We start from the raw sequence: 23,053 nt of genomic DNA, 5'->3' as shown, positions 1-23,053 counted from the left end.
AAAAGAGAGGTGGTGGCAGTGAGTGAGTGAGACATGGGCAGGGAGGTATAAAGAGAGGGAGGGAGTAATATAAGAGAGGCAGCCATAGAGGGAGAGGTGACAGAGTAGATTATCCTCTCGTCCTCTCTGCCAGCCTCATCATGTTCATGCTGCAGATGTTGACTGTTATCTCTCTGACTGTTATTCTCCTGGCATCTGTGGAAGGTAGGACACAACCATGCTTACTATGTGTGTGTGTGTGTGTGTGTGTGTGTGTGTGAGTGTGAGTGTGAGTGTGAGTGTGAGTGTGAGTGTGAGTGTGTGTGTGTGTGTGTGTGTATGTGTGTGTGTGTGTGTGTTGCATGGCGTGCATGCACCCTGCAGGTGGACAGCAAGAGAGAGCGATGGCGAAGACAGAAAAGAGGGATAGCAGCAGCAGCAGCAGGAGGGGAAGCAGGCATGGATGTAAACAGAGAGGCAGGAGAACGAGCATCTTAAATCCGACAACACAGAAAGAAATCCCAGTGTGTGTGACGGTGTCGTCTCTGTTTTTGTAAATGTTGTGGCAGCGTGGTGATGATCTGAAATCATGTGCGGCAGCACTGTCCTAATTTACAGCTCTCACTGCTCCTGCTGCTTCCATCACACTTGCATTTGTTTACACATTTGCTTTGGATGAACAGGCATCACGGCACACCCTCCACACACTCCCCCTCTCGTTCTCTCACTTTCCCTGTCTCTCATTTCACTGCCAGGGTAGTATGTTTGCAGCACAATGGGATGCCATTGTAATTCCTCAGACATTCTTGTGTGTAATTGTGTGTATCCACATGTGTGTATATGTAACTCGATGGCATGCGCACATTCTGCACAACAGATTACATTTTGATGGGGACTAAAGCTGTTTTACTCTCTGGTAATATCCAAATATTAACTCCATAATGTCTAGAAACATGATGCTGTACCTTAAATATGAATGTAAAATGTTTCTGTATCAAGTGCTATTTGTATTTTTGCGATAATGCAGACTGTGGGAAACTTTTGGTCTGTCATGATGTTCTGCCCTCACTTGAGACAAAAATATTTACCTGGTGAAGTAAAGCTAAAATAAAACCAAAGGTGTTGCATTAAAGGCAGGAAGCCAATATAAATAATTGAGCCTGACACACAGGAACTTCAGTATACAACTGTTAATTAGCTTTTGCTTAACACTAATCACTAATGTTTTCCTGCTCTTTTTCCCTGTCTGTTTCTTATTCCCTCCCAGGTGACGGGGTGCAGATGCAAAGGGATGTCCAGTGCTGCATGTTGTACTCCCAGGGCAAGGTGCGTACCAAAGATGTGTTGCGGTTTGAGGTGCAGACGGAGGGGCCCGACTGCAGTATACAAGCCATCATGCAAGTATTTCAACTATCCACTCCTGGAGCTAAAGAGCAATCTGCAGGCATGGAAAATATGCCTCTCGTTAGAGGAGGGCAGAGCAGGGACTGAGAGGCAATGTCATCTTTCCAGGTCATGTTGTTATGGCAGGGCTCTGAGCTGTATTTGCCAGGGAAATAAGAAAGGAAATATGTGGGAATAACAAGCGATCTGAAAATACCTTCCGAGCCAGCTGAGCCCCGCCACAGCCGTTCAGTCGGAACAGCAGGCTTTAGTTAAAGTAAACCAGTCTGCATTGTGATACCCATTGTTTCCAGCAGGTCGGAGAAATCTGATGTGGCTTGGGAATGAGGAGTTTGTTTTTCATGTGGTCCGTTAACGAAAACATAGAATTCTTAGAGTAGATAAAAAAGTTTCTTTGGTCCCCTATTAACACTTTTTTTTTCAAGTTTCCTCACTTTGGCACTCAAATCGACTTCCTTCTAACATTGTTTGAACTTCCTGTCACGTTACAGAATCTCCTCCTGATTGAGATGTCTATTAGTCCTCCACATCATTGCTGATTCATTGCTTTTTTTGTTGCCAATCTCTCATTTCCAGAAACTTTGTTCTGCCATCTTGTGTGGTGTAATAACCACTGTGTTTGTTTTTAATAGCATTTACACGAAGAAGGCGGTGAAGTGTGCAGACCCCAGAGACCGGAAAGTGAAGAGGTTGCTGAGAAAGCTCCTGCAGAGACAGAGAACCAAAGCCCGCCGGACCATGTGGCTGCTTCCTCGTGACAACCTGCCCGTCATGTCGGAGGTAGCTATGTGACCTCCAGAAATACACAATATATTGAATCTAATACCAGTGGTGTAAGGTAAGTGGGTAGATTTACTCAAGTACTGTATTTTGAGAGACTTTACTCCATTTTATGTTTAACTTCTATTCCAAAATCAGAGGTAAATTGTGTACTTTTACTCCAATACATGTAGTTACTTTATAAAATCAATACTTAAATAAGACTTTAGTTATACCTTGAGTAAAATTCACAAGCTACCCTGCAGCATACAAAGTAATTAAACATTTACAGCATCTTTACCACCTTTGATAACACCAATGCATCAATAATTAAAATCAAAACAGATAATATATCCTTTTGAAATAGGCTGATCTGCATAATAAGTACTTTTACTTTTGGAAATGTAAATATATCTTGATGCTGATACTTTTGTACTTTTACTTGAGTAACATTTTGAATAAAGGACTTGTACCTGTTAGAGTATTCCTACACTCTGGTACGTCTACTTTTACTACAATATCTGAGTACTTATTCCATTCCTGTTTAATATCATACATGTAGTAAATCAAATCCAGCAAACCTAAGCTATCTGAGGTGCTTGTTTTATGATATCAATGGAGTTATGCATGGCATTTCCTTAAATGTCCTCCTCTGTGTTTATCAGGACAAGAAAGATAGCTTGACTGCTCTGAATGTGGAGTGATGGAGCGCCGACAAATACGGAGGAAAACTCATAGTCATAAGTACGTTTTTTTCAGTGCAAGGAATTTATGTGTGAAAGGTACCTCTGTAAAATGTCTAATCCCGTATGTACGCATACTTTTCTGTAGGCCAAGTAAACTTTCAGCAGCTCGTCATCTTTCCACGGCGCAGCCTGCTGACTCCAGTCGTCTCGTGTCTCTCTATCTACACTATCTGTCTCCCAGGGACCAGACCTGGGCAGCAATATATTTAAATGGCTTTAAATATTTAAACATGAACTCTGCTTGAAATATTCTCAAACATGTGGCTGGGACATTCTCAACAGAGGAGTATATTTACATGTAAGATAAGTCAAATTGATTTTGTTTTAAATGGCTCATACTGTTATTTGCCTGGAAGTGTTTCTGCAACATAACTTCTGGAGGCTGATGGAAAAAGGTGTAACAGGCAGTGGTATTTATAGAAATTATACATCAGCAAGACTATATACTTATTTGTGACTTGTAAACCTTCAGTAATGTGTTTTTAAAAACTGCACAGGGTAAAGTAGATGGGGTTTTGTCAATGAGTGTGCAGAGTATCGGGGAACGTTTCTCTAATAATTGATTTGCACTTTCGGCTAAACCCAGGTAATAGTTGTCTTAAAGTTTTACAATTGTTTTTCAGCATTTGACCTGACGTATTTGACTGTTAAACAGGTGAAATCAAACTGGGGTCACTTAAAAATCAAATGTTCCTGATATTTTGTCCACTCTGTATATTGAACGTTTGTAAACCAAGCATGAAACCAGTCCTTCGTTTAAAATGAGGCCCTCAGGCATCTACTAGAGATTTCAATATCTACGCATTCGCAGTTTACATGTGTCTTTTCCATCGATAGTTCGTCATTAAACTATGCCAAAGTATTCATATTTCAATTCACCACATGGCAAGGCTGTTAAAACTTAGAGGGCTCAATTGTGTGTGTCACACACAAGTATTGTAGGAGAATGCACTGTATGTTAAAACACATTATCTCAAGTGAACTATTTTATTAATTAATCTGAAATAAAAACAAAAACTGTTTTTTTCTGGTGATCTTTTATGTGTCTGGGTCTCTTTATTACAAAGAACACTTTTATTTAGCTGTCTGGCAGGTGAGTTTGAGGCAGCTGGAGAAGGACCCAAATGTCAATAGATGAGGCACACAGTGACAGTTCAGTCATTGAAAGCAACCTTATGTACACTCTTACAGTTCAATTCTCCCTACTGTTGTTAATGGATCATGTGACTTGGCTAACAGTCAATCATCAAGCAAGTGCAACAAGACAAAGCAAGCTAGCTAATATGACTTACCTGGGTCCATTGCTAGCACGTCGGGTTCTGGATTGGGCACGACATCGGTTCTGCTCCTGTCCTGAAAACGTCCTTTTCCTATCCTGTGCTAACGGTGTAAACACAAACACTCCCATGGTGCTGATATTGCCCAGTCCTGTTAGCATTGCTAACTGAGCTAACAGTTACTAGCTGACAGTAGCTACTGTTAGCTGCGGTTAGCCGTTAGCAGTTGGCAGCGTTACCTTAGCATCACGTTTCTGTCCATCAGGAAACTCTGCGGACAGAAACGTTTTAAATATGATATAATATCACGAAATAGGCTGAAAATCATTTTTTATTCTTAGGTTAAAATACTTAAATTGTGTTTCTTTCATAAGCAAAGAAACATGACAACAGAGAAATTATTTTCAATGTGACAACTGACTGGTAAAAAGGGGCTGTGCCGCATGGCTGAGGAAATACATTGCAGGTATTGAGTGGGGGATACTCAGGTGAGGGGACTGTGGTAACTAAAGGGTAGATGGGAGTGGCAGGATATGGAATAAAAGGAGACTTTGTAGGCATCTGGTGGCCAAGTAAAGAATAACACTTTAAGTGTCTGGAACAGTGAAGAAGTTTCTGAGGGTGACAGAAAGGCAGAATGAGCACGATATTGCACTATTTCTGTGTGAAATATCCAACCATGGATGGATTGCCAGGGAATTTGGTACAAACACTCATGTTCCCCGTAAGATGAACCCTAATGAATTTAGTGATCCATTCATTCTTTCTTTAGCAGTGTCATCAGGTTAATTTTTATATATCTCTAGGCCTATAATTGGGTTAATGCAACAAAAAGCCAAAGTTAGCATGCTCACTCGATAACCTAGTATGGTAGACTTTTTAAACCTCTTAGTAAGTGTTTATTTACAGTAGCCTATATTTTGTAGCATTGTATTACTTGTATGTAGCTTGCCGACTTTAGCAATTGCTTCCAAAAATGCTATAGAGATGGCTGTAGACCTACTTTTGCTTGGAGTTATAGAAGGTTTTTTTAAATCCTTGTTTACTCAAAGTTGAGTGTTACACTAACCTATATGTGAATGAGTAAAACTGAAGTTACTTGACTATGTAGGCCTAATAGGTTTTGTGAAAGTTCATCAGTAAGTGAGAGTTTAAAAAGACAACTTTGCCACGTAAGATTCTTTAAAACAGCAGCAAGCTTTGACGTTCAGTTATGTAATTATTATACAATTCAAACTATATTTCTCATGTTCAGTTTGACCCATGTGTCTTTGGTCTTCTGGACATGAGAATATCCTCCACCAGGGGTAGCCACAGACACAATAATAAGCACTTCAGTTCAATTCCTGAGCCATTTATTCGTCACATTTTTTTCATAAGCTGACCATCAAAATGTAGAGCTTCTTACTGAAATAACACCAAACTTCAAAACTAAAGAAAACATCTCTAGTGAGCATAAATGTGACACACATTAAGAGAAGCTTTCAATGACTTTTAACTTTCAAAATCAAACACTACAATTCGCAAAAGGCTTAAAGCAACTGTGCGATCAACTTTTTCAGGGCGTTCACAAACTTTCTTCACAGTACTATTTCACAAAACAATCAAAATCAATCCATCGTAAGCTTGCAATATATGGTATATCATTCCAGTCAAGCAACACACACAGCTGTACTGCTGTTCTAATGTTACGCCGGTGGGAAAAAAAGTCTCTTAGGCTCAATGGCATTGAAACTACAATTGTTTATACTTTATAAATCAGTGAAAAAGACATCTAGTTAAGGATAAATCAAACTTTAAGTAGAAAAACAAGACATTTTACCTAAGAAAAAATAACCAAAGTTGCACATTCATTGTTGGATCATTTCTACTAAATTAACTTTGAAGGTATAAAGAACAAAATGAGTAAAAAGACAGGTACTCCTGTAAAATTACTCTAAAACCAAACAGTATTTTTTTAATTTAGTAAATTAAAAGCAATAGCACCAAAGAGATACAGGAAATACACACTACTGTAGTATACTACTTATAAGAAAGCACTGAGTGAAAAACATTCTACCAAGTCACTAGATATGCATCAACTTTGAAATAATAAAGCAAAGATTCTCCTTCACGTCCTTTAACAGTGTTTAACAGTCAAGTACATTCAAAATGGTACAATTAACTTGTGCAAGCAAACTTAAATAACATAAAATATAGTCAAAAAACAAGAGTAGTATTTACATCCTACTGGTATGCTCCATTGAGGACTCCTGCGTGTAGCGCTGAAGCTCCATATCTAAGTCAGAGGTAGTCGTAGTGAGAATGATGCAAGTTGGTGTTGTTAAGTCATGCAATGCAACAAGCGAAATTATGCAGATTTGCATATTCAAATCTGCTCTTTATTTATGAATGGTGCTGTTTCTCTACAATCAGATTCAAACACTGACTGGTAAGGAGCATATGCTGCTTTGACTGAATGTATCATCAATTATGGACATTTTTGAAAACATGATGGAGTTTAAGGACTATGTGAAAACTGTGTTTGACATATTAAGCTCGCCTGAAATTGATTTCAAAAGAGTCATCAAACAGCAAAATACCTCCAAATAACTGGCACTGCAGGTAGAAGTATGTTATTATGGGCATTATGTTTAACCGTTCCTAAAAAGCAAACCAACCAGCTGTTCTTTGTGTTTCCTTTCCCAGATAACTTTTCTGAGCTGATAAATGATCTTCAAACCCGCATTGGCAGATGAGACCATGAACTATTATTTCTTAAGACTATCCCTGCACCATTGCACGTCAACCTTTGATCTAAACTCGGTCTAGAAGCCCTTAAGCGTGCAGCTCTTGTCCTCACATTGTGGTCTCACTGTTGCGGTGGTTGAGTGAGTCATTTTCCTGACAGATGAGCTGATAGGGCTTCTCGTTCTCCTCGATCACAGAGTTGCACACCTCGGCGTCCTGACTCTGCAGCTCTGCACGAGACAGATGCTCCACGATCCCCGCACCCAGCGAGTCACCCAGCACGTTGGTGGTGGTGCGCAGGCGGTCCCTACAAAGAGGATCAGAAAAAAGTGATGTACAGTAGATGTGTACGGATAAGCAACATGTGGATGTATATCTGCTTTAAACACTCATAGCTCGAAATGTGAATGCACCTGTAGCACCAAATAATGTAGAAATGCTTTAAAATGTAAGAAAGTTTGTGGATCGTTCTCAAGCTGGACTGCAAGGCTGACTAAATTAACAGGATTTTTAAAAGTCTTTTGCAATACGGGGAACAAGTCATAACAGTTGGATTAGTTTTTGGTATTTTCTCTTTTGTGATGTTGTTTTGTTTCCTGTTTATTTCTTTTATACAGTTTTTAATGAGATAATGTTGTATTTTAGACAACAAGTGGGTCATTATTTACTGTGCGAGTTGATGTAAGGGGGAAAGAAGTTCATATTGTGAAATGAGACGGATAGCATCTGGTAATATGCATATGAGTCTTGTTGTAAAAACAGAAAATAAAATGTGCACTTGATCGGAAGCTGCTATTGTAATTTGATCAAACCCTGTTTATTGCGCGCAACAACATCCAATTAGCATAGCAGGGCTCACTTCCCACTGAGAGTTATTTTAATTAAATGCATCTTTGCCTGACAACAACATACTACTTGCCATCTGTTGACAAACATTTCAATTTGCACATTAAGCCTATCATTTACATTTCCATGGAATCAGCGCCAAATGCTTGTGTGTTCAATATGCTCACATGACACTTAGAGTATCATATATTTTGAAAACTTGCACATTTCAAAATACGGAAAATTGAAATGCAATCAGTTTTTAAGGAAATGTGACCCACCTTAAATATGTTACAATGGTTAATTGACATACTGTACATGATTGGGTTTAATTGTACATTTGGTCAGGTTAAGTGCAATTGTTCTAACATTTTTTATTAAACGCTAACATTATTGGGTGCTACACGCCTCCAAAGTGAGGCTCTGCTAATCCGTCTCCCTGCATTATGCATCAATAACCCCTCTGAAGCTTCACAGTGACATTTAGGCTGGTAGACCCTCAGCATCGCACACAGAACCAATCCCCATCATGCTGACATTTAGTGGGAACTCACAGGAACCAATCCACGGCGATGATCAGTGTTATGTCCTCCGTGGGCAGTCCCACCGATGTCAATACGATCACCATGGTAACCAGGCCAGCCTGAGGGATGCCTGCTGCTCCGATGCTGGCAGCTGTCGCCGTAATGCTGAGTGGGCGGAGGAGAGTGAAGACATTTTAATGAAAGGGAAACAAACAATAAGCACATGTGCACTCCTGGTGGGAGTAGTAGAGTGATGGAAGCACGGGGAATAATAACAGTGTGTAAATTATCAACAAGCTGATCACAATTACCGACAAGCTTTCAAAACTTGAGCACATTAAAACGTATACCATAAAGATCATTTAGGATCATTAAGGTATGAAACTTCAAATATCTGTTCACTAATATCGTAGAATAGTTAATAAAAAGGCTGACAAGGTGAGTCATGGTGTAAATAAACTATGATCACGTGTTGATCCCCTTTATGGTGAGGTAGTAATACAGATGATGACGACAATTCATGTGGTAGAAGACATACACAATCTGAGCAGTAAGAGTAAATCTAAAAAGATGTGGCTGATAATCGTTAGACTGCATCAACTTATGATGCGTTTAAGCAACAATAAAGTTAGATTTTCCCAGTTAAATTTCCACTTTGTGACCTCTACAGTATGGGTTAAAGGCAACCCCCCAGGAAGAGCGCTGAACGTGATGTCTGTGTTCAGGAAGTAAACAGAGGAGTCTAATGGAGAAGTTTCAGGCAGAGGGGAGTGTGTGAGAGAAAAACTCCCTCTGTAGGGAACTATGGGATTTTGCCATTTACATGCACAAAAACCTAAATAACAAACTACAGGAAAGGGATAACGTAAGGTATGGTTACCTGATGGTTAGAATCTGCCCAAAGTTAAGGTCCATGTCGTTGACCTGGGCGATAAAGATGGCTGCCACCGCCTCGTAGAGCGCAGTGCCGTCCATGTTGATGGTGGCGCCCACAGGGAGGATGAAACGAGTCACTCGTTTGTCCACGCGGTTGTTCTCCTCCAGACAGCGGAAAGTGATCGGCAGGGTAGCAGAGCTGGGAGAGGAGGAGAGTCAGACTCGGAAAATATATACATATACATAATACATACACAGTATTCTCTATCAATTGCTATCCTATCATAGAGCAGGTGAGCGGGCGGAGGAGCCTCACCTGGACGAGGTTCCCAGAGCGGTGATGAGCGCCTGCAGCAGGCCGCCGATGAAGATGTAGGGATTCTTCCTGGTCACCAAGAAGTAGAGCAACGGCAGGACGAAGAGGCCGTGGATGAGGAGGCCCACGATGACCGTCACTGTGTACATCCCCAGCTGCCCCCCTACCTCCGCCAGGTTCTTCATCTCCACGATCTTCCCCGAAATCAGGAACATGATGCCGACCGGAGCATACCTGAGGGGTCAGATAAGATAACATATACTTTATTGATCTCAAATTGGGAAATGTTTTCGTTTGCAGCAGCTAGATGATCTCAATCAGCGAAAATGTTTTCCTGGAACCAATTCACATATACCAAATTACCCGAATCAATAAGTAGAATAATACGTTTCATTACGCTATCAACATGTCTCAGGATTTTAGAAAGACATATATAATTTAAATGCTATAGAAATAGGAGGTCTTGTTTAATCTACAATACATTTAAGTTCAAAATATTTGATAACTTTCTTTTCAGGGATTGTATTAACGCAATAAAGTAGATGGGAATACTTCTCTTCTGGATGTTTGGTATTTGCCTTTTCACCGGTAATGATTCTCACTAAATATTTAGTTTGTGTGCCCTCTTGCGTTTAATATTCAGTGTTCAGCTCAGGTTTCCCTCCATATGTTTCCCTAAGTAGCTTTAAAAAGAAAAACAATCATTCATATTTAACTCAGTCCGACGAGGTATAATGTTGAAGCAAGCCAGATGTTTTTATGGCTGCACCTGTCCACCAAAATGAAATATTCTGTACTTGTATTTGAAAATGTTGGGTATCAAATAGTGTTTCAAATGAAAGTTCTGTGGGTTGAAACCAGCTTATTTTTGCAACTAAAAGACCCACTACTGATTCAATGGGGTTTAGTTCATTTATAATGAGCTTGTTTACTGACCAGATGATGATGGACACCAGCCTCATGATGGCTTCGTTCAGAGAGTCGAAGAAGTCCCTGAGAGCCTGACCCTTCTGCTTCATGTTCCCGATGACCAGCCCGAAGCACATGGAGAAAACCACCAGACCCAGAGCGTTCACTCCATTGGACGAGCCGGACATCGGCACCGTCTCCACCACCGTCTCCTGTCAGAGGAAATACGTGTGAGGAAACTTTAGTTACACTTTCTCTGACGACCATGTCTAACTGTATGTTAGGGAATATTTCGCTTAGGTATTTATCCTTTGACATCATTTTCTGCTTCCTCGGTCTTCTTTCCCATGGCATAGTTCATAGGCCTTGGATGCTTTGTTGTTGCCCGTTTCTGACCAAGCACAAGCTAACATGAGATAGTTTATTGTTAAGGGACATCTAGAAGCCCTTCTTATCTGCCGAACATTCTTTTGCCATGAATAACCGCTTTAGTTAGATTTAGGATCCATATTTGTTTAGTCTCACTGATGAGGAATGTTGATGATACACTCTGAACTGGTTTAAACCTTGAACTACGGAAGAGGTCTTCAGAATTTGTCGGGCAACCGCTGTGTCAACTCATGGCTGTAGCGAATGTCTTCCAGCTCTCCGGCCGTTAACTTCATAATAAACCTTCCAGCTCTCCTGTGTCTCTCTTGAGTTTCGTCTCCATTGCCTCAGAGGTTTCAATCACACTATACAGTGATGAACGTGCTTTAACATGTACTGAATAATTGATGGCAACTGATTATAATTATCATAGTTCCAAATAATGCATTATAATCATTGCTTTAATGCATTATAAGTTACTCTAAGGGCTTATAGCTATAAATAAACCGTGCAATTAGCAGTTTATAATGCATTCTATGTATGTAAATACTGCGTTATAGACATAGGTGTCATGAAGAAGTGTTATATGTATACCCCACCTGTATGGTGTGCAGCACCCGGCTGAGGTTCACGCTCAGGTCAGACTCGGTCACGTTCAAAGCGTCGGTGAGGTTCAGAGCCACCGTCACGTTCCTGATGTGCACCATCTTCTTATACACAGTTTTATACTGCAAGAAAGAACAATTAGACAATGAAATCTCAGTGGAATATGAAGCAACTATTTGATTTCACAGTCAAATAATTGGAGTTTTTGTATTTGAAATATTTCCTTTTTCGTTGGTTGAGATGAATATTGGGAGTTATAACATTAAATACACTGTCCGGCCAAAAAAAGGGTCACCAGCCTGTGGGGGCAGTGCTATGATCTGGGGTTGATGCAGTTGGTCTGGTCTAGGTTCAGCAATGTGCCCAAAGAATGAGGTCAGCTGACTCCCTGAATATACTGAAGGACCAGGTTATTCCATCAATGGATTTCTTCTTCCCTGATGGCACGGGCATGTTCCAAGAGGACAATGCCAGGATCCATCGGGCTCAAATTGTGAAAGAGTGGTTCAGGGAGCATGAGACATCATTTTCACACATGGATTGGCCCCCACAGAGTCCAGACCTGAACCCGATTGAGAATCTTTGGGATGTGCTGGAGAAGACTTTGCGCAGTGGTCTGAATCTCCCGTCATCAATACAAGATCTTGGCGAAACATTAATGCAAGACAGAAATAAATGTTGTGACGTTGCAGAAGCTCGTGGAAACGATGCCACAGCGAATGCGTGCTGTAATCAAAGCTAAAGGTGGTCCAACGAATATTAGTGTGTGACTTTTTTTTGGCCAGGCAGTGTATCTGTGTTTACTGTCTCTGAAAATGTAAATCAAATAGGATTTTTTTATGACTGATGGGAAAGCCTTACCTGAATGAAACAAGCCTCTACCAGATTTGGAGGAAACATGTTCCTGGGATAAAAAAGGAAAAAGTATTATATTTGTGCTGAAAAACCCCAGCAGGTTTGACATTTTGTAACACTTCAATATGTCTTAATAAACTACCAGTGCCTCCCTTAAAACAGCTGAAACATCATCCAAATGAATTTACTACAAAATGTACATTCACTGTCAGAAACACAGTTAAATTAATGCTTATAGGAAATTAAAAACAACAACAAAGAATCGAAAGTAAAATGCATTTAAATATTAATTATCTTAATCTTAATTTTGTAATTGTTTCTAATTATAACCTTGAGTTAATGGATGTGTAGATTTCCACATTTGCTGTTTCCAATGTCTAAATATAACCTTAAAAGGGAAAGTTTGACATTTTGTAAAATACACTCATTTTCTTCAGGATTGGTTCCACTTGATGGTTTTGATACTTTCTCATTCAACGCATTCAATTTAACATGTGAAACTATTACTTTGAATGTGAAAGATGTCAAATTGTGGCTCAAAACTGTTGATAAAAGCAGAAACAGCTGTCTTCCTTAATAAGTAAGTAAAGTTTCTAAGCTGTTACCTGATGAGGTCCAGGAAAGCGTCCGTGGCCTGAATCGGTTCTATGTTTCCACTTTTAGACACAGGACTGTCTCTGCTGCCTTTCCCCGGCTGGATGATGACCACGATGACGATGCCGATGAACACAGCGATCAGGGTGGTCACCATGTAATAGACCACCGCGCGCATCCCCATCTTACCTGAGGCTTTACTGTCCAAAGAGGAAATACCTGAAGCAGAGGGAAACTGATTTGAGAATCCTGCAGGTTTGAATTTTGTTTTCAATGTGCTCATTTAAAACCCGACCTGTGACCAGGCTGGAGACGATCAGCGGCAGCACCAGCATCTTAAGCATCCTCATCAGCAGCTCCCCTGGGAACGAGAAGTACTTGATCTCCCTCAGGGACAGGTTGTGGGGGCGAAGCGCAAATCCAAGGAGAACACCTGAAAGACATTGCACATAAAAGCATAAAATACAAACAGGGCCGAGCAATACATTGATTTTCTGTCTTTATCCTGGTTTTAAATGGTTGTTATTTTTAGAACATACTGGACTGTTCCTGCTAAAGATTTAAAGATTGTATTGTCATATGCACAATAGCTACAGCCTAGTTTTTGCCATGAGAATTTTCCCCACGGATATTGTTACATATAATATACTTAAAGGGGCCCTATAATGCAAATGTTCAGGTTCATATCAGTAATAAGCAGCTCTACTTTGACATGTCTCCATGCTTTAATGTTCAAAACGCTCTTTATTTTTCTCATACTGCCTGAGCTGCAGCACCTCTTTTCACCCTCTGTCTGAAAGCAGAGCCCAGCCTGCTCTGATTGGTTAGCTGGCCAGCTCCGTTGTGATTGGTCAACCACTTAGAGATGTCCCGCCCCAATGCCTATTCCGTAAAATGGCTGTACATAGTGATCTCACAACAGCAGTAAACAAAGGAGTCCAATGAAGGCATTTCAGGCAGGGGGGGGGGGGGGGGGGGATTTAGCAATTGAAGACCATTTACATGCACAAGAAACCTATATAACACACTACGTGGAACGGAAAACCCCAAACAGGGACACTCTGTTCAATGGACTATGTGCAGTCATATCAATCCCCAGTAAAAAGTTTGGGCAATGTAATGTCAGCTGTGGTCAGAAAAACATCAGAAAGCAAAGTATTCCTTTTTTTTAGGAGAGCTAGAAAAGCTGGATTCATGATGCTAAACTATAACCAGTAAAAAAAAAAGTAGCAAGAAACAAAGAACCAATGTAATGAGTTCATGTTATAATCAATATGTTGTTTCATATTATTGCCCAGCCCCGCATACACAGTCAATTGCATCCAGATGAGCATGCCGTCCACCTCCCGTCTGTACTCACCCAGAGCCACGGCGGCGACGGTGAACAGAACGAACAGGTTCCTCTTGAGGAAACCTTTGACGCTGTCCCGGCCGATGGAGCTCATCCTCTCCTTCATGCTGCTGGCTCTCTTCTCCATGGCCCTGCGAAGGCGTCTCCTCAGGTCTCCTCTCTCTGGAAGGGGGGGTTTGTCCGCGTCCTCGTTCAGGAAAAGACTAGCACTGTTGGGGGGCTTCTCGCTCATAATCAGCTCCAGCACCTGGTCCAGGAGGCGGGTCTCGTGGGAAGCTGTGCAGGGAGTGGAAAATAAAAGAGAGAGATAATCATTCACATGTTTAGTTTTACTCATGTGCAATCTGTGGCAATGTAGATTATGCCTTAACTGAATATGGAAAATGTCAACACACATTGATAATGTCCAATTTCCAAGGCAGAAAGCATCTGCTCCCAAACCAAAATCAGATGGTTTGGGAGATTGAACATGCCTTGAGTGTAAACAGGAGGGAGAGTAGCTTCAAAAGGCTGCTGTGTTTGAAATGCTTCAACAAATTGTTTAAGATTGCAAATCTTGTACGTAAGAAGTGGCATCTATAGATTTGTGGACAACTGTTTAAAGCTTTGGGTTTGGTCTTTTGGTGTCTCCATCTTGGTTTTCAGACTTAACACAATAAGGTCGAGTACAACCAACCCCTGGAAAATAAATGTTTGGTGACGACAATTAACTTTCTTGAAATGAAAAACTCAAAAGGGTTATAGCTGAAAGAGAGAAACACTTCAATCAACCCAACCAGATAACACCAGGGTAGCAACATGTCAGTCATAAGGTAGAAAGCACATGCTGCTTTATCGTCTATTTTACAAAGAAATGGGACCATGGTTTATAAAATGAACATCATGCTGTATTGAAGAAGATTTAAAACAAGAGATTAAGATCATAAACTCAATGGTAAAATGTTAACCAGGGTACTAAATCAGGTGAGAACTAGGCTAATCTTCTCATAGACTTCTATACAATCAGATTCCTTTTGAAACTAGTGGAGTCGCCCCCTGCTGGATATCTGAGAGAATGCGGCTTTAGGCACATTTGCATCGACTGCTGTGTGTGCCAGAGAATACATGAAAACCCTTTTCATATCAACCATCAAATGTTAGGAACTATTGAAGCTTTGTTTTATATCATTGCATTTGAAATATATTTCATTATTCATTAAACACGTAAGCATTGTAAAGATATCATGTTAGGACACCAAAACTGTTGAAGATTTCTATGATAAAAATAAAATATAATAATAGAAATGTAGATTTTAAGTTCTTGACATTATGACCTAAGTATCACAAATAAACCTTGTTTATTAATGTCAAATTGTACAACACCTCTGTCCTCGTTTCTTCACAAATGTAAAGTTAAATTATGAACATGTAACTTTTACTGATCAATGCAAAATGAAACATAGTGAGAGATACTGGCAAACGCTAAAGTCAACAGAGACCAACTTTAAATAACACAGCATGACCTTGAATACAAACAAGCAAGTGCAGTTTTTATTTAACTTAATCATGCAACAAAAGCTGTACCAACGACTGTATGAGCATCAAACTAAAGGTCACATCTGTTTCTACAGTAAGTCTTAACTGTGACCATTTTCAATTAAGTTTAAAAGCTGAAACAAGAAAGGAAAAGTTGAATTCATTGAGCTTCTGTGAGTCTTACCGTGTTCCCTCTGCATGAGCACAAAGCAGTCTGTGTAACACGTGGCTGTTTTTCACTTCTCCTTATCTATGGAGGGGTTTTTATCAGTGTTTCCTCTCAATGACCCTAAAACAGAGCTGCGCTCAAAGAACAATTAACTAAACAGCCAGCCTCTTCACCTGCGCGTCTGTTACAATCCATAAATCCCCCTGAGCTTCAACTCCTATATCTTTATTCCGCCTTCGGGGTTAAACACATACCACACAATCTCCAAAGACCTTATCTATTGTGTTTGTATCGCTCTTCTCTATTGATTTTCTTTTGTTTATTGTTCTGATGTTGATCCATACATCCTACAAACGGTGTTAAAGAGACATTGTTGTAGGACGACCCCGCATGATCCAATCCAATAGCTCGATGTCAGAAGCAGGATAGGTAGCTCTCTCACAGCATTGTTCACACTTAATGCCTATGTGTGTGTGTGTGTGTGTGTGTGTGTGTGTGTGTGTGTGTGTGTGTGTGTGTGTGTGTGTGTGTGTGTGTGTGTGTGTGTGTGTGTGTGTGTACAACAAGTGGGAAGGACTTCAGAGAGAGCTTTAATGGTTCTGTTTCCCCATTTTCTGAGTGCCGAAAGGATGAAAAGGCAGATTCATGAAGTCATATCATTCATAATTGTGTGTAAGTGTACAACTTTGCATTAGAATTTAAATGGACTGCCACATATTAAACACAATGCAATGCCATGTTTTATATCATACAGAAAGAAACCGATGAAGAAAAAAGAATGTCTTTATGAGCTATAAAACAATCAGCTGCAAAATATGAAGACAGAACACAGCCATGCTTTATTAGGGCTGCCTGTTTTTAATGTATGTATTTACTGCTTGTACAATACTGTATATCAAAAATATCTATGGTTTTCCAGAGATATTAGATTAATATTTCTCATTTAATCAAGAACTTTATAGCAAATGAAACAAAAAGTTCAATTATAGATCAAACTAGATACACAATGACTCTTATTTATTATTTGTATACTGTTCAATAAATTCATTTCACTTGTTCAATATTTACATTTTCAGTAAAGTTCTAACCCGAATGACAAAATATTATTAAATATTTGTCAAGTAATCAATTCACACAGGAGAAAACCAAAACAGGCTTTACCTTTTGGTTATTTAATATATATATTCTTTTTTAAATACCTTAAATAATGATGGCTATTGTTATCAAGATATGAAACTAGCTGTATCATCATAGTGTTAACCAGTATGGACGACTCTTAGCTGCATGCCATTTGAAACGCTGCCCGACTGAACATATTATAAATGCTATTTTCTTTTTTTCTCTACAGCGTGGGTGGAAAACTGTTGTTTAACTTCATCTCCACTGTATTAATTTACAACTCCAGTGCCACGCCAAAGCAGAAAACCTTACTTCCAGTCTAAAGCCACAAACTCCGGCTCAAACCACTCCTCTTCTGTCTGACGACCCTAACATTCAGCGGTAAATGACGACAGATAAACATCTTAACATTAAACAGCAAGCTAATGAGGGTCTGTCATAGGAATGGAAAGCTTAAAGAACCAAGAGAGAGGGTTTTAAATATAAAACAACACTGAATCTACAACCCCTGCAGCACCAAACACTAGCAGAGATTTAAAGTTGAACTCACACACTCAAACATTTCACACCTCAGCAGAAAGCCTCTTCAGACCGACATGTCAAAATGTGCCAGGGACCGGAGACCTCTTCTCACACGATTGTAATTATGCATTACTGTCTATCATGTTTGCACAAAGCATGATCTGTTTTCAACAATATTAGTCCCCTGGAAGTCATAAAGGGAACACCTTACATGTTGCTATACATGTACTATAATAGGGCTGTAACAATATCAGCTTTTCACTTAACGATTATTATGGCAAAGATAATTAATGATAACAATTGTCTAGTATAAAACGCTTCTGTCTAATTAATTACACTTAACTTTGAATGTATGAAAGTGTGCAAAGAGTCTGTTATTATATCTGAATGAAAGTAAACCAAAACAACAATGAAACAGTGTTATAATATGTTTGTTATTTACATGATGTCTCTATTTCACTTTTTAATTTCACGGCTATCGTGAATTCTGGTTTATTGCGACACCTCTATACTATAATCTGAAAAATGTCTCAAGGAAGTATCAGTTCTTCTGTCCTGTATGTATTCTCTACATAATATAATAAGAACAAAATACCTCTAATCTCAGTTACTCACCACTCATGGTGTCTAACAATCCAGTCAAACTTCTCAACAGAATAAAGGGTCAGGACGAAGTGTGTGAGTCCGGAGCCGAGGGACACAATGACAGAGCGTCTCACTGCTCTGCTCTCTTAAGCAGACAGACATGAAAAGGCCTGACCTTCTCACAACTACACACACACACACACACACACACACACACACACGTGAGAGCACACATGCAGTGAACAACCTTTCGCAGTCCATGACAAGTCCATCAAAGTCAAACCCAGACATCAAGTGACCATCCTCAAATTCACGGCATGCCATGACTCTAGATATTTAGTAGTCGATACCAATACTGAGGAGATTGCACATTTCTCAATACCAATTTGATACCACGCTAAAAAACCTAATTGTTCTACGTTATTACCGTTTGTAAAATGTTCCTTGTTGGGAACTCAAACATAGCAATTGCTACTGAAGAGGGCAGTGAGCGCATCCTGGTGCAACTCTATTGAAATCGCTTTGGCGGCAAACAGCTAACCTTGGCTAGCCCTACAACCCAGATTTGTTGTTGTCAATGTCACCTTATCAGGAAAAAAAGTGGGTATGTAGCCTGGATGTTACAGTAGTGGGTTCACTGCAACCCACAGCATCAAAAACGCAAAGAGTGAGGCTGGTTAAAAAACAAGAGAATATCTTGGGTTGTCTTTTTCAACCGCTAGCTAGCATTGTAACACTTTTTGAACCACAGAAGGACATGAAGCTAATCCTTGGGCGATGCTTTAAGTGCCTCTTTTATATTTTTTGTTCAACATACACTGACAAAAAACTGAGAAAAACACAAAACTTGTTGTATCTTCTAAAGTACAGACAAGCATTTTGAACCAATCCAAAAAGCATGAAGCGAAGAAGCTAGCTCACACGGAGCTACAAACCATCACGTTGTCAAATCACAATGCATTCACAAATGTTCTTCGGCAGCAGCCTCGACTGTTTTCAAATTGAGCTAACTCTGGATTTGAGATTATTTGGGGTTTGTCTCGTTGCAAGTGACGCAAAATACACTATGCAATCTGTTTTGACGCGTTTGATGAAATTTGATTAGCATTGCGTTTCAAACCACCCCCAATGTTCAAATGGCATTCAATGTGTTTTTTCCAGCTTCCAAGAATTTTAAAAACTGCAGCTGGATAAAATAGGTATAATCCTTTTATAATTACCTCAACGAGGGTATGTTCAAATTTTGCTTTTGCACTACTTTTTTCACTAGGCTACACGCAGACCACAACACAGGCTAGCCTAAACATATCCCAGAGAATCGCACATCAGTTGAATTGTCGTTTATCAACAACGCCATGGTCTTTTTCTACACTAGCAAGCTGATAAGAAAAGGAGGCAAAGTGAGTTTCCAAATCTCTATATGACTTAAACAATGTGCAGGAGTCAAATGAGAGAAATAAAACATATGACTCAGGAAACATCAGCTGTCCAATCAGACCTGAGTATCACATTTCATTAACGCTAAACACGCCTACGAGCTTCACAGTTCCCTGGATGCAAAGTGGGAGATGTCTAAAAGATATCTGAGAGACTCCTGCTTTGATTTTGACATTTTAAATTTATGGAAATGCAATATTACATTTATTTAATATCCCTTCAATTTGAAATATTGTTCTGTTACAACTCAGTAAGCATCAACATGATCATAATGTCATGATGGATGGATGGATGGATGGATGGATGGATGGATGGATGGATGGATGGATGGATGGATGGATGGATGGATGGATGGATGGATGGATGGATGGATGGATGATGGATGGATGGATGGATGGATGGATGGATGGATGGATGGATGGATGGATGGATGGATGGATGGATGGATGGATGGATGGATGGATGGATGGATGGATGGATGGATGGATGGATGGATGGATGGATGGATGGATGGATGGATGGATGGATGGATGAATGGATGGATGGATGGAGAGCTTTTCTTACAAATGCATGGTTGGTATTTTTTTAGTGATTCTCTTATGATAATGCATCAGCTTCATGAAACTTGCAGGACAATAAATAAAACGTAAATCCAAAAACCCTGTTTTCTGCTTCAGTTGTGTTCAAGTCGTCATGAAGAGGGGCTATCTGTCTTCACCGTGTCCACCCTGAAGACGCTGCAAAAAACATAAGCAAACTTTACAATCGTACACACAACTTTCACTCGTACCGTTTCAGACTCAAATAGAAAGTAATCAATTATCACCAGGCTGCAAAAAATAAAATGACTGAATAAAATCTTCCCTACCTCTCTGTCCAAGATGCTGCTCACTCCGTCATGTGGATTCTCGGTCTGTTCTCCACCTCGCAGCTGGTAATGAAGCAGCCCACACACACTGAGGCTCCTCTCATCAGTCTCCCTGTTTCAGTTTCACTCTGAAGCGGTTCTGCTCCTCCATGAAGCCCCGGGCGGAGAGGAGAGGTCTGCGTGGGAGGGGTTGGAGAGGTGAAGCGTCTTCCAGGAAAAAAAACAGATAAACCAGCTGCTGCCTGATCACAATACAGCCTGTGTGAAATACTGCTTATAAACTGCCTTTTAATGTGTTATTCAATTAGATAAATGCAGGGGTGACACGTAGAAGCAACTCACATGGCATATTTTAGTCTTAATTAAAAGTTACTACATTTTATTTATGTTTATATGCTTCTGTTCATTTAGTAGATTGGTATTTTAGAGAGTATTCAAATTGATTCTGTATATTATATTGTGTGTGAATGTATGTGAGAATATGAATATTTTAAAATGTTTATTTGTATTTTATTCTATTTGTAATTCTTGTAAATTGACTGTCAAAATGCTGCCGTGAAAAAACAGCTTCCAATATCAATAAAAACATATCTATCCATCTATCTAGCGACATTTTCCTGTCAGCTAAGTGACTTTACATATTTAGATTATTGGCTAATACAAAATAAATCAAAATAAGCTCCATCTCTTCCAGCTGTGATGAACATATTAATGCATTAATAATCATAATATAGTAAATATGATTCTGAAAGGGGCATTACGCATAAGATAAGTACTCTTAAGCCCTTCCTCTTTGTCCAGTATTTTATTGGTTTTCTTATGAGATATCAATTAAATGTTGCTGTACTAAAAAACATTCACACATTTCTATGCTCCTTAATTTAAAAAAAAAGGGTTTTCTGTTTTCTGTCCACGATGCCCTTTTTGATTTCAGTATAAACTCATTGTTGTGAAGAGCCTTTTTCTCCTGTCTTTGAAAATGTTGATCAATAAGAGATGGATAGAGTTAGAGCTCTCTTTTTTTACAATTTAGTACTGTTAGTTTTACTTAAGTATAACATGTGTTCTTTCACCACTGCATGTGTGACTTTATGCTAATGTTAATTAATTGGCTGCAGTAACAAAATCTGACATGTTTCCTAAAGAGTGACTGTGGGTCCTGGAGGATCAGAATAAACAATCAGTAGTACTCGCTGCTCTGAAACACTCTGGGGATCTGTGTTTGTGTGTGTGTGTGTGTGTGTGTGTGTGTGTGTGTGTGTGTGTGTGTGTGTGTGTGTGTGTGTGTGTGTGTGTGTGTGTGTGTGTGTAACCCTTTGGCCCCCAGCTGCCCAGTTTTCCACTCCACCACCCACTCACTATGTTCAAACCAGTTGCATTGATATGCATGAAGCCAGCAACAAACTGAAAAAAGCTGCACCATATGTGTGTGTTTTTAATCAACACAAACACAGTTAATCTTGAAGAGGAAATAGGTAATATTAATAATAGCTTTGCATGGTACTCAATGACTCTATACGTAATGGTGAAATTATCACCAAAAAAACCCCCCACTTAAAATCCACAACACACAACACACAACACACAACACACAACACACAACACTAATTAAATATCACTAATGACTTTTACTTAATGGAACATCATGGTACATTTTACTTCTGGCTCCACTACAATGCAGAGGTAAATTGATCATGTAGAAAGTATTTGAACATCTGCAGCAGGAAAATGATGAATGCATCACTAACTATGACCTAAAGCACTTTCCCCATTTTCCCCTTTTGATATCGGGAATTAAGAAGATACTTAATGAATAACAAAGCATGCATTTTTATGTTTCAGGGTTTGATTGTACAATGTGGATTCTTACATTGAAATCCTAACAATATCTTTACAGTTTAGACTGAACCACACGACAAGGTCCAAACAGAATCTGTGTCTGAGCTTTCCATCAAAGGTTGAAAGCTTAGTTCAATCAGGAGAGACTTCATTTTAGTTTAGAGAACATCTACTGACCCATGTGCCATATAGAAACATGGTGGTGATGATGAAGATCTGGATTTGATGAAGATGAAGAGGAGGTGTGATGAGGTGTTTGGATTATCTCTCGTGGGCACTGGACATGAAGATAGGAGGTGGATGGGGTGGCTGTGGTGGAGGCGGGCCGCAGAATGAACATGTGAAATCACAGCTGACTTCTTGACCATATTGGATTAAAAGACAACGTCATGAATAGAGGTTGCAAAAGAAGATCATGTGATAAGAGGGAAAGCTCGAGAACAGCTGTCTGTTTTACACAGAATTTCTGAGAAAAATCTAAATGTTTTAAGTAACAGACAAAAACAATTGTATTATCTTTTCAATGGAAAATGGACTGTCGTTGTGTATGTTATTATATCACTTTATCAGGTCTCAAAGCGCTTTACGTACTCTGACTCATTCACCAATTCACACCTCCTTTATACAGAGCAGTACAACTTGCTCTAAAGAGGCTAACGTTCATGCACACTCACACACCGTTGGCCATCGGGAGCAACTCAGGGTTCAGTATTTTGTCCAAGGACACATCGACATGTTGACTGTACTGGCTGGGATCGAACCCACAACCTTCTGGTTGATCGGCGGCCGCACTCCGTCACAGCCACAGTTTCCCTCTTATTTTACAGCACTATGAGATTTTTGTGCTTGGACCAGCAAACCATGATGGTCAAGAATCCC

The 23,053-nt window shown here is 39.7% G+C and overlaps 2 protein-coding genes across 2 annotated transcripts; one reads left to right on the top strand and one right to left on the bottom strand.

Annotated features, from left to right (window-relative positions):
- ccl44 (chemokine (C-C motif) ligand 44) lies at positions 1–3,922 on the top strand. Its single transcript, XM_063890730.1, has 5 exons — positions 1–204; positions 1,247–1,376; positions 2,016–2,163; positions 2,808–2,886; positions 2,974–3,922. Exons 1-4 carry the CDS (start codon positions 141–143, stop codon positions 2,844–2,846), a joined length of 381 nt encoding a protein of 126 aa, XP_063746800.1. The 5' UTR covers positions 1–140; the 3' UTR covers positions 2,847–2,886; positions 2,974–3,922.
- Positions 3,923–6,511: 2,589 nt separating this feature from the next.
- slc1a6 (solute carrier family 1 member 6) lies at positions 6,512–20,518 on the bottom strand. Its single transcript, XM_063890457.1, has 12 exons — positions 20,336–20,518; positions 20,128–20,204; positions 14,130–14,396; positions 13,065–13,202; positions 12,781–12,988; positions 12,182–12,224; positions 11,314–11,442; positions 10,373–10,557; positions 9,437–9,670; positions 9,125–9,319; positions 8,275–8,409; positions 6,512–7,202 (listed from the first exon to the last, which is right to left on the bottom strand). The coding sequence occupies exons 3-12, from the start codon at positions 14,350–14,352 to the stop codon at positions 7,004–7,006; spliced, it is 1,689 nt and encodes a 562-aa protein (XP_063746527.1). The 5' UTR covers positions 14,353–14,396; positions 20,128–20,204; positions 20,336–20,518; the 3' UTR covers positions 6,512–7,003.
- Positions 20,519–23,053: the final 2,535 nt, after the last annotated feature.

Source organism: Eleginops maclovinus, chromosome 9 (assembly GCF_036324505.1).
Source record: "Eleginops maclovinus isolate JMC-PN-2008 ecotype Puerto Natales chromosome 9, JC_Emac_rtc_rv5, whole genome shotgun sequence".
NCBI classification, from domain to species: domain Eukaryota; kingdom Metazoa; phylum Chordata; class Actinopteri; order Perciformes; family Eleginopidae; genus Eleginops; species Eleginops maclovinus.
Note: the sequence above shows the minus strand (reverse complement) of the source record. Positions and strands in the feature narration are given on the sequence as shown.